At 44.6% G+C, this 16,667-nt stretch overlaps 1 protein-coding gene across 1 annotated transcript; it reads right to left on the bottom strand.

Annotated features, from left to right (window-relative positions):
• Positions 1–8,979: 8,979 nt before the first annotated feature.
• Positions 8,980–13,389, bottom strand: MPZ (myelin protein zero). Its single transcript, XM_061185812.1, is given in 6 exon segments — positions 8,980–9,649; positions 9,751–9,811; positions 9,969–10,104; positions 10,347–10,560; positions 10,804–10,970; positions 13,314–13,389. Coding segments are annotated over 6 exon segments (939 nt in total). The 5' UTR covers positions 13,381–13,389; the 3' UTR covers positions 8,980–9,355.
• Between the last annotated feature and the right edge of the window lie 3,278 nt (positions 13,390–16,667).

Raw genomic sequence — 16,667 nt, 5'->3', positions numbered from 1 at the left:
GGCGTTCTCTGTCACCAGCCCTCTCCTATAGACTCTGCTGCTTGGAGGATACCTGCTGATTTGTTTTTTGCCACACTGATCTGGAGCATGATTTTTTTCCCTTCACTACTACTAGCTCCAGGGTACTATGCTTGTCCTCATGCGTATTTTAAAGAAAGGGCATGGTAGCAAAAACATAGTCTGTTGCTTGGGGAAAGATAGTTTGAACTGGAAAGAAAGGTTTAGGCATCTTTTGCTGGACCAGTGGTAGTTCTCAATAAAAGTTCTGAAAGCTGGTTTCTCTCTACCCAGGCTGCTTACTTCTACCATAGGGCACTCAAATTGAGCCTTTCCTCTCTGGCATATCTGTAACTCCTCCTTGGGGCCCTAGAATTCTGTCTCTCTGCCAGAGACGCGATCCTTGAGTACTGATCGCTGAGAAATTATTCCTGAGTGCTTTGTTCTGTGGAGCAAAAACCACAAGTCTTTGAGGGATCTGTGAATACTCTTATAATAAGTGGTTTAGCAGAAGACACACGCATTAGAAACAGTCGAGGAAGAAAGCAAATGCAGTTGTCACATCTATATCACTGATAACTCTTTTGGTGCTTTTTCTCTGTGTAGGAGTGGCAGAGCTGGGAGTAGAGTCTTGTCAAAAGTGAAAGAGGAAAAAAAAAAAAAAAAAAAAAAAAAAAAAGTGAAAGAGGTCTGGAGATCTGAACAGGGAATACTTTGAAATATGTTCCCAAAGCCCAAACTTGGAGGTGAAAGTCTTGGGAGAAATTCAGGCAGCTAAAAGGACAAGGATCCTGCTTCCCTGGACAACCTACTTTCAGGGACTTGGTGTCATTGCTGGGTAGGGCTCTTGACCTCTCCTTGAACTTGCCCCAATGTAGAGCCATCTTTTTCCACTTTGATCTCTTCCATCTTTTACTCTTACACTTAACCCCTGTCCTAATGTCCTTTTTGGGAGCTTCCCTTCCTGTCCACCTCTGCCTCTCTCTGTCTACCCTTGCTGTGTTTCCCTTATTTCTGGAGTTGTTTTCAGTGGGAGTGACTCCTGGCAGCTTCTTTGTCCCTGCTGTACTCATCCCTGAGAACCAGTTCTCACTGGAATCACTCTCCAGTGAGCTGCTGTCTTCCAGTTTTAATCCTCTGCTGTCTGTGCCTCTGAAAACTGAGGGTTTGTGGGTCAGGTGGTTTGTTAAGATGGACATCACTGGTGCCTACTGTTCTGGTTGTTTGGGTGGTAGCCCTGAGTCCAGATCTGCAAAGGCAGGGACTCACAATCCACGGATGTTCAGAAAGTCAGCCTGTTCCCAAGGCTTCAGGAGAGGCTTCTTCATTCCCTCCTTGACTACTTCCCTCCTCCAGCCATTGGGTTAGGGTGGCATTGACAGCCCTCCCTCCTGCTCTCAGGATTCTAGTCTCCCCTTGGTATAACACTACTGCTACTACTAATAGGCCTTTCTTATTCCCTAATCACTTAGATCTTCAAGAATGAAGCAAGAGGGCCATCTCCCCTAGATTACTTGAGTATTACCTGCACATAATGTTCTGTTGACATAGGTTTCATCGTGTTCATCAAGTTGGGGTAACTCCCTAGCCTTATGTTACCCGCAGGGCATGAATGGTGATGACAGTGGTAATATCTAGATTTGTAAAATACTCTGTGCCAGACCACGTTCCAAGCACTTTTACATATGTAAACTCATTTAGTTCTTACAACCCTATGACATATTATTTCCCTTTTACATATGAAGAAACTGAGGCACAGAGAGATTAAATAACCTTCCCAAAGCAAGTGAATAGGTGAGTTAGTATCAGAGCTCAGGTAGTCTGCCTCCAGAATCTGTGCTCTTTGTACCACCTTGATAAGGGACTGGATGACTGAAGAGTAGAGAGCTTCATTGTCGAGGATGTCATTCAGCCTAGTTTAGAGGGCAGAGAGGGTCAAGCTTCCCTTAGCTGAGCCCAGGCATATCTACTTGGTCCCTCATAGCCCACACAAGTAAGACCTAGACCCTCTGTGGTCCCCCATATTTCTAGGGGACCACCAGCTCTGGCTTTACCTGATTGTACTGCTAGACTCTTCCCAGAATTCTGTCAGTGGCTTGATAGCATCCAGCTGCCTCCCCTGGTGCTCCAAGGAATATAGGGGCAGGCCCTCTGGAATTAAAGGTGGTTTGAAATGAAATGGCTAGAGAAATGGGGCACAGAACTTGGTGGGTAGGGCTGATATGCATGCCCAGAAAAGGAAGAAGGGTCAACAGACTCACATTAGGGTATAAAGGTGAAGAGATGCGGGCATCATGAAATGAAACCAAACTCTTCTCTAACTCCTGGGAGGGCTCCAGATCTCACTTATTCCCCAAGCCAGTTCTCAACAGGAAGATGTACTGCCCTCTAGGGGATGTTTTGGAAGTCCATGGGGGTATTTTTTTGGTTGTCATGATATGTAGGGGGGTGGGGTGGGGATGGGGGAGGGTTTCCTGGTATTGAGAGTTCAGAGGTGAAAGATGCTAACCATACTGCAATGACCAGAATAGTGCTGCACAAAATAAAATTGTCCCACATCCCACATGTCTTTTAAAAATACCATTGTGTATTAATGTGAAAAACCTGTTATAATCTGAGGGTACCTGGAACCCAACTTCATTTTACATATGAACACAAAGTACTTTTTGCACCATTTTAAACACTGAATTTTCAGAAATGCAACTAACATGTAGATTGAAGGAACTTATAATTTGTTTTGTTCAGAACTTTATCATGAGTTGCTTACCGTTTCAGAAATCCACGTCATCAATGACAATACTGCTTACGGTATTTGAGTCACTGATACATATGCCCCTATCAGTTTGCATTTGTTGCTGTTGTATTTACAGTGATTCTACGTGTAGGTTCAAGTCTCTACTATGTTATATGCTTCCAGTGTAGTTATGCCTGAACATTACATATTAAAATACAGACAATTTTATTTTAAATTAATCTTTTATTTCACCTTTATAATATGGTTAGAGTATTATATTTGCTTTTTGAAAAATTATGTTTATAGTTTATATTACATATGAATATCATTCCTGGATAGTAAAACGGGCACTGTGTCTGAGGGGTTTGGGAACTGTTGACCTAAGCTTTTGGAAAGTCATGCCCAGCACTAGCCTGAAGATTCAGGAATTCATCTTTCCCCTGCCTCCACCCCTTTTTTCTCTAAAAGAGGCCCCCAAACCTTACTGCCAAGCTGTAAGTCTTTGCCATGAGCTGGACACTCAGAGAGGGACCACAAGATAAATAGTGGGGACTCAGCTGGAAGCCACACTTAATGCCTAGAAAGGGAAGCCTTTGCAGGACAAAAGGATCATGTCTGTGTTGTGATGATGCCTGAATTGTGAAGCAGACAGTAGTAGATGGAGATCTGACCTGTGGGCAAGTTAGGCCCTCCTGCCTGAGTGTGTACTGGGGGAGAGGTTCCCCACTTGCTTCAGCTGAACAGAGGGAAAAAAGGGAGGAAGAGGATGACTAGGAACTAACATGGATGGGGCTTCTACTCTATGCCAAGTACTTAGAGACATGGTTTACATATATTCTCAATTTCTTCTTTTAAGTGCACCATAGGATAGATATCAACTTAACAAAACTCAAGGTTCCACAGTCACGTGATTTGCCCCAGGTCACAGAGAGCTTCAACAGGAATTAAAGCAGGACTGGTTTGATCTGTGTTTTAGGTTGCCAAAAACAGGGGTGAGTTCCTTCTTTAGTTCCTAGTTTTGGGTTCTTTTAGAATAAGCAAAGAGGGACTTCCCTGGTGGTGCAGTGGTTAAGAATCCACCTGCCAGTGCAGGGGACACTGGTTCGAGCCCTGGTCCGGGAAGATCCCACGTGCTGCGGAGCAACTAAGCCCGAGGGCCACAACTGCTGAGCCTGCGCTCTGGAGCCCGCGAGCCACAACTACTGAGCCTGCGTGCCACAACTACCGAAGCCCACGCGCCTACAGCCTGTGCTCCGCAACAAGAGAAGCCACCGCAATGAGAAACCCGCGCACCACAATGAGGAGTAGCCCCCGCTCGCCGCAACTAGAGAAAGCCTGCGCGCAGCAATGAAGACCCAACGCAGCCATAAATAAGTAAATAAATTTTAAAAATGCTTTAAACAAACAAACAAAAAAATCTTCTAGATGACTCCAAAGCTGAGTGCCTAATATGTCAACAGCAGAGACCAACACTGAGTCCCTAATATGTACTACTCCCTGGGGGGGACCAGCCAGACACTTGATGTCAAGTTAATTACATTGGATTTCTTTCATCATGGAGGGGGCATAGATTTGTCTTCACTGGAATAGACGTTTTGGACATGGATTTGCCTTCTTTGCTCATAATGCTGCTGCCAGCACCAACACTGGGGGAATTCACAGAATGCCTATTCATAGTTATGGCATTCCCCATAGCATTATGTCTAATCAAGGAACTTATTTCATAGCAAAGGAAGTTTAGTAATGGGCTTGTGCTCATGGAATTAAGTGGTTTTACCGTGTACCCCATCATCTGAAAGCAGAAGCTTATTTGAAACGTGGACTGGTTTACTGAAGATTCACAGCAGCAACTGGGAGACGATACCCTGAAAGAATGAAGTTCTGGCTTACAAAATGCAATATATGCTTTGAATCAGAGACCATTACATGGTGTTTTCTCCTCCATGGCCAGAATACAAGGGTTCCAGACTCAAGGGGTAAAAGTGCGGGTGGCTTTTTCACTATTACACCTAATAACCAACTCACAGAAGTTTTGTTTCTCTTGGCAACTTTGAGCTCTACTGGTTTGGAGGACTTAGTCTCCAAAAGGAGAATGCTTCTACCATTAGACACAATGGTTCCACTGAATTAGAAGAGGAGACTGCCACCTGGTCATTTTGGGCTCTATACATCACTGAACCAAGAGGCAAAAAAAAAATGATTACTTGGCTGGCTGGTGTGATTGATCCTGATGACCTAGGGGAAGTTGGGATGCTGCTACACAATGGGAGCAAGGAGAGCTATTTCTGGAACCCAGGAGATTCTCTGGGGCACCACTCAGTACTTCCTTGCCTAATAGTAAATGTTAACATAGCAACCAAAAAAAAAAAAAAAAAAAAAAGACAGGACAGACCTTGAGTCAGAAATGGAAGTTTGGATCACTCTACCAGGTAAAGAACCCTGACTATCTGAAGTTCTGGCTGAAGACATAGGAAATATGGAATGAGTAGTTGAAGCAGTTCAGATATTAATTATGGCTTCTTGACCAATTACAGAAATGAGGACTGTGGTAACTTGGCATATTTTCTGTTTGCTTGTTTTAGATATGTGTTTGTCTAAGTTAACCATTTTATTCATCTCTCCCTTTCTTCCCATTTTTATGTTATTATACTAGTTGTTGGAAGTGAACTCCAGAATTTAATCTTTAGGTAACAAAAAATTCAGTGGAACTCTGGGTTTAAGGAGTAGCTAATATAGCCAGAGATGGACATGATGACTGGTGGCCTGTTTGAGGAACTGTGAAAAGCTCTGTGTTGTAGTCTGACTTTACCTCCCTTCTCCAACTTCACTCCCACACATAAATATTTGTCCAATTTCTTAGAAGTTTTAAGGCAGAGCAGCAAATTCATGTTAAGGGTGGTCGGGCAGGTAAGGAAATGAGAGTATTGAGAATTCAGGCCCTATCTAGAGGAAAAACACTATATTCAGTTCAAGATGATTGTTGCCCTGTGACGCTCAAATGTAGCCTTAATTTAAATAAACAAACACACTTCGTGTGGGACAAACAAAAGATGCCTTCCTGGTTGTTTCAATCTCTACTTTAAGTCATGCAGTTTTCAAATACGTAGGAGAAAAACCATCAGTGTGTTTCAAGGAAGCCAAGAGACAAAGTGTTATCAGAAAGAGGACGTGGCCATTAATGTTAAATGCTGCTGAAAGGGTGAGGAGGACTGAAAAATGACCATCGAATTTGGCAAAATGGACATCATTAATGCCCTTGGACAGGAGCAGTTTCAGTAGAGTGATGGGGTCAGTGTGTTGAAGGGAGAATGGGAGGTACGAGATAGTGCCCTAGACTTGTTCAAGAAGTTTTGCTATAGAGGGAAGCAGAGAAATGGGACAGTAGCTGAAGATGCGAATAAGGGAGATATTAGATTGTTATGTGTAGGAAGATATTTCGTTTGTGTTGTACTTTTCTCCACAATTACCAACTGTCTTTTGGTTTCATTTATAATATATTCTGCCATTAAAGAGGTTCAAGATTTTATGTACTTCCTTTAAGATTTCTGGACTTCCTGTCTTGTTTAAAGGCCTTTTCCATTTGAGGATTAAATGAACATGCTTATTTCCTTCAGATACTTGTATTTTATTTCTTAATATTTAGATTTTATTTTTATATATGGCATGAGATAAAGATCTTACCTTGTTTTCTTCTAGACATATGTCAATTGCACCAATACCTTTTGTTAAATAATCCATTAATTTACCACTGAAGTGGAATGTTATTTTTATAATAAAATATGTTCCCACACTTATTTGCATTTCTGGACTCCGTATTCTGGTCTACTGATAAAGACTCTTTAGCTTAGATATTCCCAACTTCATTGAGTTGTGACTAAGCTTCCTCTCCCTCCCTGAAAAAGCTATATAGACTCTATTAGCTTTTATTTTCCAATTTTAAAAAATGTGGTAAAATACAGTTAACATAAAATTTACCTCTTAACCATTTTTAAGTGTATAGTTCAGTGGTATTAAGTACATTCATAATGTTTTGCAACATCACCATTATCCATCTCCATAACTCTTCATCTTGTAAAACTGAGACTCTATCTCAATTAAACAATAACTGCCTATTCTCCCGTTTCCCCAGCGGCTGGCAACCACCATTCTACATTCTGTCTCTATGATTGTGACTAAGTACCTCATATAAGTGGAATCACAGTATTTGTCTTTTTATGCCTGGCTTATTTCACTTAGCATAATGTTCTCAGTTCATTCATGTTGTAGCATATGTTACAATTTTCTTTCTTTTTACAGCTGAATAATACCCCATTGTATGTATAGATATACCACATTGTCTTATCCAGTCATCAATTGTCCAGGGACCTTTGGGTTGCTTCCACATATCAGCTATTGTGAATAATGCTGCTATGAACATGGGTGTACTAATATATTTTCAAGACCCTGCTTTTAATTTTTTTTGGATATATACCCAGAAATGGAACTGCTGTATCATATGGTAATTTTGTATTTAATTTTTTTGAGGAACCTCCATACTTTCCACAGGGGCTGTACCATTTTACATTCCCAGCAACAGTGCACAAGGGTTCCAACTTCTCCACACCCTTGTCAACACTTTGTTTTGTTTTGTTTTTGATAGTAGCTATCTTAATGGGTATGAGGTGGTATCTCATTGTAGTTTTCATTTGTATTTACCTAATGGAATCTATTAGCTTTTATATTAAAATGAATTTGGGTTAATTTTTCTTTTAAGAGAAGTGGAAGACAGCCCTTGAAATAAATGGAAGCACTCTGGGTTTTGGCAAAGCTGCTGTTAAAAATCTTATCTTTAACCTCTTAACAAGGTGAAGAAATGACTTGCGAGAATCTTGGGTTTTTTGCTATCAGTAACCGCCAAGGGAAAAAGATATATATGTTTTTCCATAATTATTTAAGGATTCCAGGATATTAATGGTGTACCATTAGCATACCAACAAACCAGCTAATGAGCTATTAATATTATACCTAAAATGCACGAACAAAACAAAGTTGTGTGTGCATGAGTTTGTAGGGGTGAATGAGATTAGTGCTAGTTTGTAAAGTGTAATCCTTTAGGCAAGATTGAAAGGACTCCATCTTTAAAGGACTGATCCTCAATATCTTAGTTGTATATCAATTTATAGTTTACAAAGATTTCCATACACAGGATGGAATCATGTGATTCTTACAAAAATCCTGGGAATTCAGTAGGGCAGGTATCATTATCTCAGTTGTTTACAAATGCAGAAACAGGCTTACCTAAGCCAAGTGACTAGCCCTGGGTCAGCTTGTGAGTGGCTGGGATATTTTAAAAATACAGATCTTGGTGAAGAGGGAATCTGTTATAACCCATGTAAACGCAGAGCCTGACACAGTTTAGCACATAGTACAAACTCTGTGTACTATAGTACGAACTCACTGAATATTTGTTGAATGTATGAATGTGTCTTATGAGCCTATTTCGGAGTTCTTTCCACGATACTATGTAACCCCATGCCATGAAATCAAATTCTTAACAACTGAAACCGGTTGGGGAGAAGAAGAAGTTGGGGAGGAGAGGGATTGGGGAAGGTGGGAGGTTGGGGATGGGATAAGGGGCAGGGATTATTCCCAGAAGAATGAGGAAATTGGAGATGGAGGCAGCAGCTTCTGGAAATGTCAGTGTTTATTAAACATTTAAGGAGATTTGGGGGTTTGAGAAGAAATATACAGAATGTAGAAAAATCCTAAGAATCCCCTGTGGCTACGAGTGCAGCCTCTTCCCTTTCCCCCCTGTTTCCCATTTGTTTTTCCTGCTTTTTCTTTGGTTATTTAAAAGCTATTTCTTAAGGCTCATTTGTCCCCTCCTCAACCCCCTCACCTATGAAGATCCTTTGTCTCTCCCTCTCCTTTCCCGTGACCTTGAGTCCCAGAACAGTGCTCCAAAGTGGTCAGGGGGCACCATTCCTGTAGCTGAGGTTTGAGGATCAGGGGCCCCTCTGCTTGGGCTGGCTCTCCGTTAAGGATTTAATGGGGGGTGGGGAATTGCCAAAGCCACATGACGTCATTGGTACTCAGTCATGGGGGGAGGGTAGAGCATGGGCACAGATCAGATAAACAAACAAACAAACAAGAATGGATTAAAAAATAAAAAATAACTAACAACCTAAATAAAACCTGAAGGAGAGTCTGATCTGGGTGACCTGGGTGTTAGCTGGGAGGGCAGAGTGTGGAGCTGGGCCACCTGACGGAGGGGAGGGAGGGTCAGAGAGAAGAGAGTCAGAGGGACAGGCTAGGTGGTGCAGGGGATGGGAATATCAGGTGGCCTGGAGTTGAGGCAGGGGGTATCAAGGTCCCTTTCTTCTCAGCGCCAGAGGAACGGGCACCAAACACACAGTCCTTGGGGCAGGTGAAGCGTAGGATGGAGCCCTGGGCTTCCAGAAAGACAAGGGGTGAAGGTGGGGGAGAATATGAAGTGCCTGGGGAATGAATTTTGGAATGAAACTTACATCTCAAAGGGAAGTGAGGGCAGGGCAGGGCTGGGGAGCTAAGGAGGAAAGCACCTAGACGGGGGATAGAGGAGCCTAGGTCCCCCTTTTCTGGCAGGGCCTTGGTGGGGGGGGGTGATCACTTTTCTGAGTCCAGGCCCATCATGTTCTTGAGGGCGTTCTTGAGGCTGGTTCTGCTGGGGGACTTGACAGCAGGCCGGAGCTCTGAGCTCTGCTCATCCTTTCGTAGCTCCATCTCTATGACCACCATCTGAGAGCCTTTGGAAGCCTCCGCCCCTGACCCCTTACCCCCCGCCCGGCCCGCTAACCGCTATTTCTTATCCTTGCGAGACTCCCCCAACCCTTTAGTCTTCTTCTCACTGGCAGCTTTGGTGCTTCTGCTGTGGTCCAGCATGGCATACAGCACTGGCGTCTGTGGGGAGGAGTGCACGCATCAGTCACCGGTCTGGTGGGGCTTGACTGTTCCCATCCTGCCCCTGACTGCTGCCCGGAGGCCCCCCAAGTCCCGCTAACCTGCCGGCCGCGCTTCGACGAGTCCTTCACAGACTTGTGCAATTTCCCCTTCTCCATGGCACTGCAGGGAAAGGTGGTGCTATGGATTTGGCCCTGTTGGAGCCCCTCGTAGAGGGGTCAAGGCTTCCTTTTCCCTTTGGCCCTCCCACCCATTGGGTTAGTCTCCGCCCAGATGGGGAGTAGTGGGTTAGGGAAGGGGAGTCGGCTCCGCCCTTTACCTGAGTCTCCTCTGCAGGGCCGCCTGCCTGCGTAGCCAGCAGTACCGAATCAAGTAGAAAAGCAGCAGCAGCAATAGAACACCCCCCAAAACACCGCCGATCACGGCTCCCAGCACCACCCCGTACCTAGTAGGCACTAAAACGGGAAGGAAAAGAAGTGGGGGAATGAGCAGGGACAAGTATCTTTGGTTCCTAGCCCCACACCTATTCCCTACGGTTCGGGTTGTAAGACACCCCAACCAAGGCTGCCTTCTGCCCACTCTCCCAGAGGCTGAGGGGCATTAGCCCCGGCATTTTGCCCCTTCCCCCAGCCTCTCAGGGAGGCCCGATCCCCTCTCTGAACTCCCTCCCATACCCACATCCCATCTCCTCTCACACCTTTTTCAAAGACATAGAGCGTGACCTGAGAGGTCTTGCCCACTATGTCTGGTGGGTTTTTGACGTCACAGGTGAAAGTGCCGTTGTCACTATAGTCCAGGTTGTGTATGACAATGGAGCCATCCTTCCAGAGAGGGTCCCCTACCCACTGAATGCGCTCTTTGAAGGTCCCCACCTCATCGATGTAGGGTTGTCCCTTGGCATAGTGGAAGATCTATGAGGAATGAGGGGAAGCATGTATTTCTAGCCTCAGGGTGAGGGATTCTGGGCTGGTGAGGGTCATGCTGGGGAGGGGATTCAGCCCTAGTCAGGGTGACGAAGATTGCCACTTACCTTGCCAAAGATGGGGTTATGGCTCATAAAGGATTTCCCCTTCCTTAGCCCAAGTCCTCTTTTCTGTGGTTCTTTGAAGCACCCTTTCTGTTATGCAATCTCAGGATTCCCCCCAGGCACTCACCGAGATGGCATCGCGGCCTCCTTCTGGCTGGTAGCGCCAGGTGAAGGAGATGTCATCTGAGACCCACTCACTGGACCAGAAGGAGCAGTGCAGGGTCACCTGGGAGCCCACAGCACCGTGGACCTCCTTGTCCGTGTAAACCACAATGGCCTGGGCTGGGGAGAGCACTGCAAACATAGAGGGGGAATCAGATGCACATGTGGGCCCAAAAAGGGATATAGAGCGAGTGAGGTCAATAGGAAGTCAAGCCTGAGTCAGAGGCCATAGCAAAGACTGGGACAGAAATGACGAATTCTGAGGTCCAGGCCTCTCTCGCCTAATTGAATAGATGAGTGGAAATGCTGTGTTGGTTCAAGCTCTTCAGCATGTTCATAGAGGAAATGAAATCAGCAGTACCAGAATTCTCCTGAGGACTTCCAGAAGTTGAATTCTGTCTCCAAGTCTAACTTTCCCTTTGGATCAGTGTCTAATTCTTAAGCTATCCCTTAGATGCAGGCTTTACAATTTTTAAAACTTATTATAAATTATACAGGTAACACATAGTGCATTCTTCTTATAACTATTCAAGCAATAGAGATAAGGAGAGCTAAAGTCTCTCTTGACCAATTCCTTTCCTGTAGTCCCCTCCCAGATATTACCAATGTTATCAGTTTAATGTGTAACCATTTTCTATGTGTCAGACTCAATATAAACTCAAGATACACACGTACTTCTAAGAAATAGTTTCTTCCTGTGGAGCTTTCTTTTCTTTCTTTTTTTTTTTTAACATACATTGCATTATAGTCTACTTTTTTTTTTTTGCTTAAGAATATATGTATAAAAAGAATATATGTATCTGTTGGGAGTGTTCCACTTTGATGCATACAGATCAATATTATTTTTAACAGCTACATAGTATTTCACAGTACAACAAACTCAAATTTCTTGCAGAAAAATTGAAGATAACTAGAGAATGTAAGTCTTCTTCCCTGACCCAGCTGTCTTCATTGCTGAATCTCTGATTGCCATACAGCTGCTCTTGATTGGGGGGTCACGGAAGGAAGGACCTCATATCCCTCTCAGGGGAAGCTTGATTCAGAGCAGGACCCCCAGGCCCAAAGCTCAGATGACTCTGCATTTGAGCCCCTTGTGGTTCTGGTTTGACCCTGCTCACCCTCCTCTTGGCCATTTTGGCCCAGTGCCACTCCCAAGACTCACCCACACAAGGCCATTCCAGGGAGATTATGTGTGTGGGCTGGCCCTGGCTGGGGGCAACTGTAGACCCTTTTGTTCTATGGGAGGGGGAGGAAGCAACCAAATAAATAGAGACCCATTGTCTGACCACTGACCAATGTTGGGGGCTCATGCCTCCCCTCCCCTCACCGCCCCCCGCACCCCGCCCGGGGTCCATAGTCCCAAATCTCCCACCTCAGCATACAATACCAGTGACTCACCTCCTGGGACTCAGCCTCAGAGCCTTCTTGGGTATCCCAAATGTAACAAGGAAGGTTATTCATTGGATCTAACTTCTATTCCTCCTGTTCAAATATCAACCACTGCTCTTCAGCTCTGTTCAGTGGTGCTATGAGTGGGACAGAACTCTCTCTCCCTCTTATACTCCAAGATTCCCTCTCCCCATTTCCCTCACCACGCCCTTCTCCAACTCCCTATCTTTAATATTTTCTCAGGGTACCTCTGAATAGTCCAGTACAGTCCAGAAGAGTCTAGCTTCTAGGTTTAGGACTCAAGGAGCTGACAGCAGAGAATCTCAGACATTCTAACCAGCCCTTCCTCCCCTCCCCCCATTTGCCCTACTTCTCACCCACTGCACTAGGCTTCAGGGCAGTTTGGAGAAGGGAACAATCCATTCAGATAACCCTGCTTTGAATTTCTCTTCCTCACCCAACATCTGCCCTGGGGCAAGGAAGGGGCTGGTCAACTTATGTGGAAGATAGCTTTAGATGGGACAAGACCCTAGAATCTCATAGAACCTCCCTTCTACTCTGTTCACCCACATAATGGACAGCAGATCCACAGAGAGAAACTGAGGCACCAAGAGACAAAGGATCTGAGGAGTTGGGACCACAAACCTTGGGCTCCTTCCTTAGATCACATTCCCTGACTTTTCTCTTCAGGGAAACTAAGGTTAAGGTACCTTCTGCACGACCAGGGAATGAGTAGGGACCAGAACCCAGATGTCTGAACATGTTCCTTACCAAGCTCTAACACTGCTTCCTACTAGGCCTTCACCACCGCTTTGGGGGCATGTTACTGGTTTCCAACCCGGGTCCAGTCAGGTCCACTTCAGGAGAGCTCTCTACACTCTTTTACCTTTTCCCTTCACAGAATACCTTTACCTTTACAGCCTCCCTCCAAACTATATACATATTTTTTCTCTGCATAGAATATCACCTTCCTGCTCTTGCTCACTCTTTCTTTGATTGCAGTGAGGAGCACAGCGAAGGCAGGGGGAAGCTTGCTGAGAGACAACCTGAGCCCCGGGGCCCCCAGACTGGGGTGGCTCAACTTACCCAAAGAGGAGAAGAGTAGCGCAGCCAGGATAGGACTGGGGCTGGAAGAGGGAGCCCCAGGAGTCATAGCTGGGGCAGGGCTAGGGCCCGGAGCGTCTGTGGGGTTGGGAGAGTGGGGGACAAGGAACTGAGCGGGGGTTCCTGGAACCCGCTTAAAATCCCCCAGGGCCCCAGTATGAGGGGGCTGTCCTGAGCCAGTAGCCAATTGCAGCCTGGCATGTGCAGTTGAGAGGTGGTGGGGAGGGGGGCAGAGTGCAGGGAGCAGAAGGGGCATTGTGTCCTCTGGGTGGAGGGGTGGGGGGGACACATACCACCCCATACACTGAGGGCTTTGTGTCTGCTGGCCTCCCCCTGCCCCAGGCTGGAATGTGGGGGGGGGGGTGAGGGGGAGGGACAGAAAAAGGGACACAAACACATTTCTCTGAGGGACAGATGGGCGGAGGAACCTGAATCCTAAGGCTATGAAAAGGGATTCCTCCCTAGCCTCTATGCCTGAGAGTGGCTCCCCTAGAGCTCTAGGAGTTAGAGGCGGGTTTCCCCCAGAGAACTTTGAAAACAGGACATCGCTGTTATCTTGACTACTATGGGCTGCATTACATGCTTCTTGAGATGACCAAGTCCTTTGGGTGTCTTTTTTTTTTTTTTTCCCCTATCTCTCTGCATCTTGGGTGATTCTTTCCAGATAAAAAACTTTTTTTCCATGGGAAAATATCCAGGGAAGAATCCCTGATCTTTCCCTTTTTTTCAGGAAGTCCTTCACTGCCTAATGCTGCAGTTTAAGTCCATTTCAGTTAAGAGCAAGGCAACAAAATTATATTGAGTGCCAGCCAGCTACATATATGAGTATGTGAATATGTGGGTATGTGAGTAATAGAAAGAGGAATAAAAATTAAGATCCTCCTTCAAGGAGTTCAAAATTTAGTTTGGGGAGACAGAGAGGGGAGAATCAGAGGACAAACCCATTAACAACGAAATATAATAAACCATGATGCTTGTATAGCAGACTGATGAACAAAGTGCTGAGAGTATAAATGAGGGCACATAGAGCTACATTAGGAAAATTAAGTTATGTAACAGAGATTAAACACAAAAATATCAATAACTTTCATTTAATAAATGAAGTTCAGAGGAAGGGGGAGTCATGTCTAGAAGGCAATATTAGATGTGGACCAACCTTTAAGGATGCATGCCATTTTGAAAAGGAGAAATTGGCAGTGAGGGTATCTAGGCAGATAGAACAACAAAAGCAAAGACAGATAAGAAAGTGTGTGTGTGTGTGTGTGTGTGTGTGTGTGTGTGTGTGTGTGTGTGTTGGGTAGGTATGTGAAGTTTTGGGAATATTCAGGGCAGATCTGGTGTCCTCCACTTTTACTCGATTTGGGGGATCTTGAACAGGCATCAGAGGAAAGGAGTCTGTACAGGAAAGTTGAAGCCAGTTTGTGGAGGGCCTTAAATGACAGACTAAAGGGGGTGGATTTAATTTGGTACATCATAAGAATTTTGCTGATGGTTTTGGGATGGTATTTGGGGTTAGGAATGGGAGTGTCTACATAGTCAGAGCTGAGTTTTAAGACAAATACGTTACGTGAAACATTTGAAGAACTAAGTGAAAGAGGCATTCATTGGATTTGTTAATGTGAAGCTTCCGAGGGCCAAAGCAAGATCAATGACTGGAAGATCAATAGCAGAAAACTGTATTTTAATGTAACAACTTCCTAATGACTAAATTGTTTACTAAATGAAACTTATTTTTTGAGGTACCCATTATCGAATGTGTTAGAACACATTCTTGAAGATCAGCTGTCAGCAGCGCTACAGAGGAGATTCCTGCACTGGAGAGAAAATCGGGTTGGAGAGCCTGTAAGGTCCCTTCCAGTCCAGAAGTTTATTAAAGTGTTTTCTTTGCCAGCATTATAGAAATGCAAAATAGTATATTCATTTGATGTAGAAATAAATGAATCTGTGCTATTTAAGTCCTGAAAGGAAAAGTACAGAAGCCCTAAATATAAATAAGATCTGAATATTAATGTAACGAATATGTTTTTATTGCCGAACAGGAGTTGCTCTGGGCTGTCTGCTTCACTTCTCCTCACCCTTCCTCCTCAAAAGAGGCTCAAGAACTTTTGCGCTTTTCCGTTCCTTTCCACTTGCTTGTTTTCTCCCTTATAAGTGCTCTGGAAGTGATTGTTGTGCTTGGGTTCCTCAAAACTGTTTTTATGTATATAAATCAAAGCGAGTTCTCCCCCACCCCTACCCCAGGTTCTTCTGGCAGTGGGTGTCACCCACATAGCCCTGAAACAAGGAACAAGGGAGCGTTGTCTTTGGTTAGTGGGCATCTAGCTCATGCAGCAGCTCAAGCCCAGGAATTGTGAGACATAAAGCTAATCGAGGTGGTTAGAGGACGCTCCCCATGCTCGGAAATGGTGCTCTGAGAGGTTCTCTCCCCAACGGATCTCAACTTGTGCACTATCTCTGTGTTGGTGAAGACGGTTCACATAAGAATGGGAAGGAGCCCAAAGTATCATTACAAAAAAAGTTTTTTTAATTGAAGTATAGTTGATTTACGAAGTTGTGTTAATTTCTGGTATACAGCAAAGTGATTCAGTCATATATATATTCTTTTTCATATTCTTTTCCATTATGGTTTATTACAGGATATTGAATATAGTTCCCCGTGCCATACAGTAGGACCTTGTTGGTTACCTATTTTATACATAGTAGTTTGTATCTGCTAATCCCAAACTCCTAATTTATCCCTCCTCCTTTCCCCTTTGGTAACTATGTTTGTTTTCTATGTCTGTTTCTGTTCTGTAAATAAATTCAGTTGTACCATATTTTAGAGTCCACATATATGTGATATCATGTTATTTGTCTTTTTCTTTCTGACTTACTTTAGTATGATAATCTTTTGGTTCATCCATGTTGCTGCAAGCCGAAAGTATCTTTTTCCCTGCATGTCTCAGTCACCCTATAATACTTTTTAGTCCCACCTGGGAGGGGGAAGGCATGAAACTAGACTGAGAAGTCCTCAGTGAAGAATCTGGGCAAGTCCTCTGCTTTGTGGTGCTAAACAAAATGAGTGTGTTTTTAGAGGTGCTACCTGTGAAGCACCTCTAAAAACAAAAAGGTAAAACGCAGACTGCAGAATTTGAGGCAGCGGCAGTCCTGCGGAAAACTTGTCACTTTTTAGAAGTCAGCTGAGAGAGGCGGGGTCAGAGACTAACTGCGCACAGAAAATCTGCGAAGAGTCGGAACTAGGGCTGAGGCGGAGACGCTCCCAATCCTCTGAAAGAGCTGGTGTCGTCACGTGACAGAAGCCCCGCCCCCCCCTCCCCTCGCCCAGCGGTGGTGGGG

The sequence above is a fragment of the Eubalaena glacialis genome, chromosome 3, assembly GCF_028564815.1.
Source record: "Eubalaena glacialis isolate mEubGla1 chromosome 3, mEubGla1.1.hap2.+ XY, whole genome shotgun sequence".
NCBI classification, from domain to species: domain Eukaryota; kingdom Metazoa; phylum Chordata; class Mammalia; order Artiodactyla; family Balaenidae; genus Eubalaena; species Eubalaena glacialis.
This window is presented reverse-complemented; position numbering and strand designations above follow the sequence as displayed.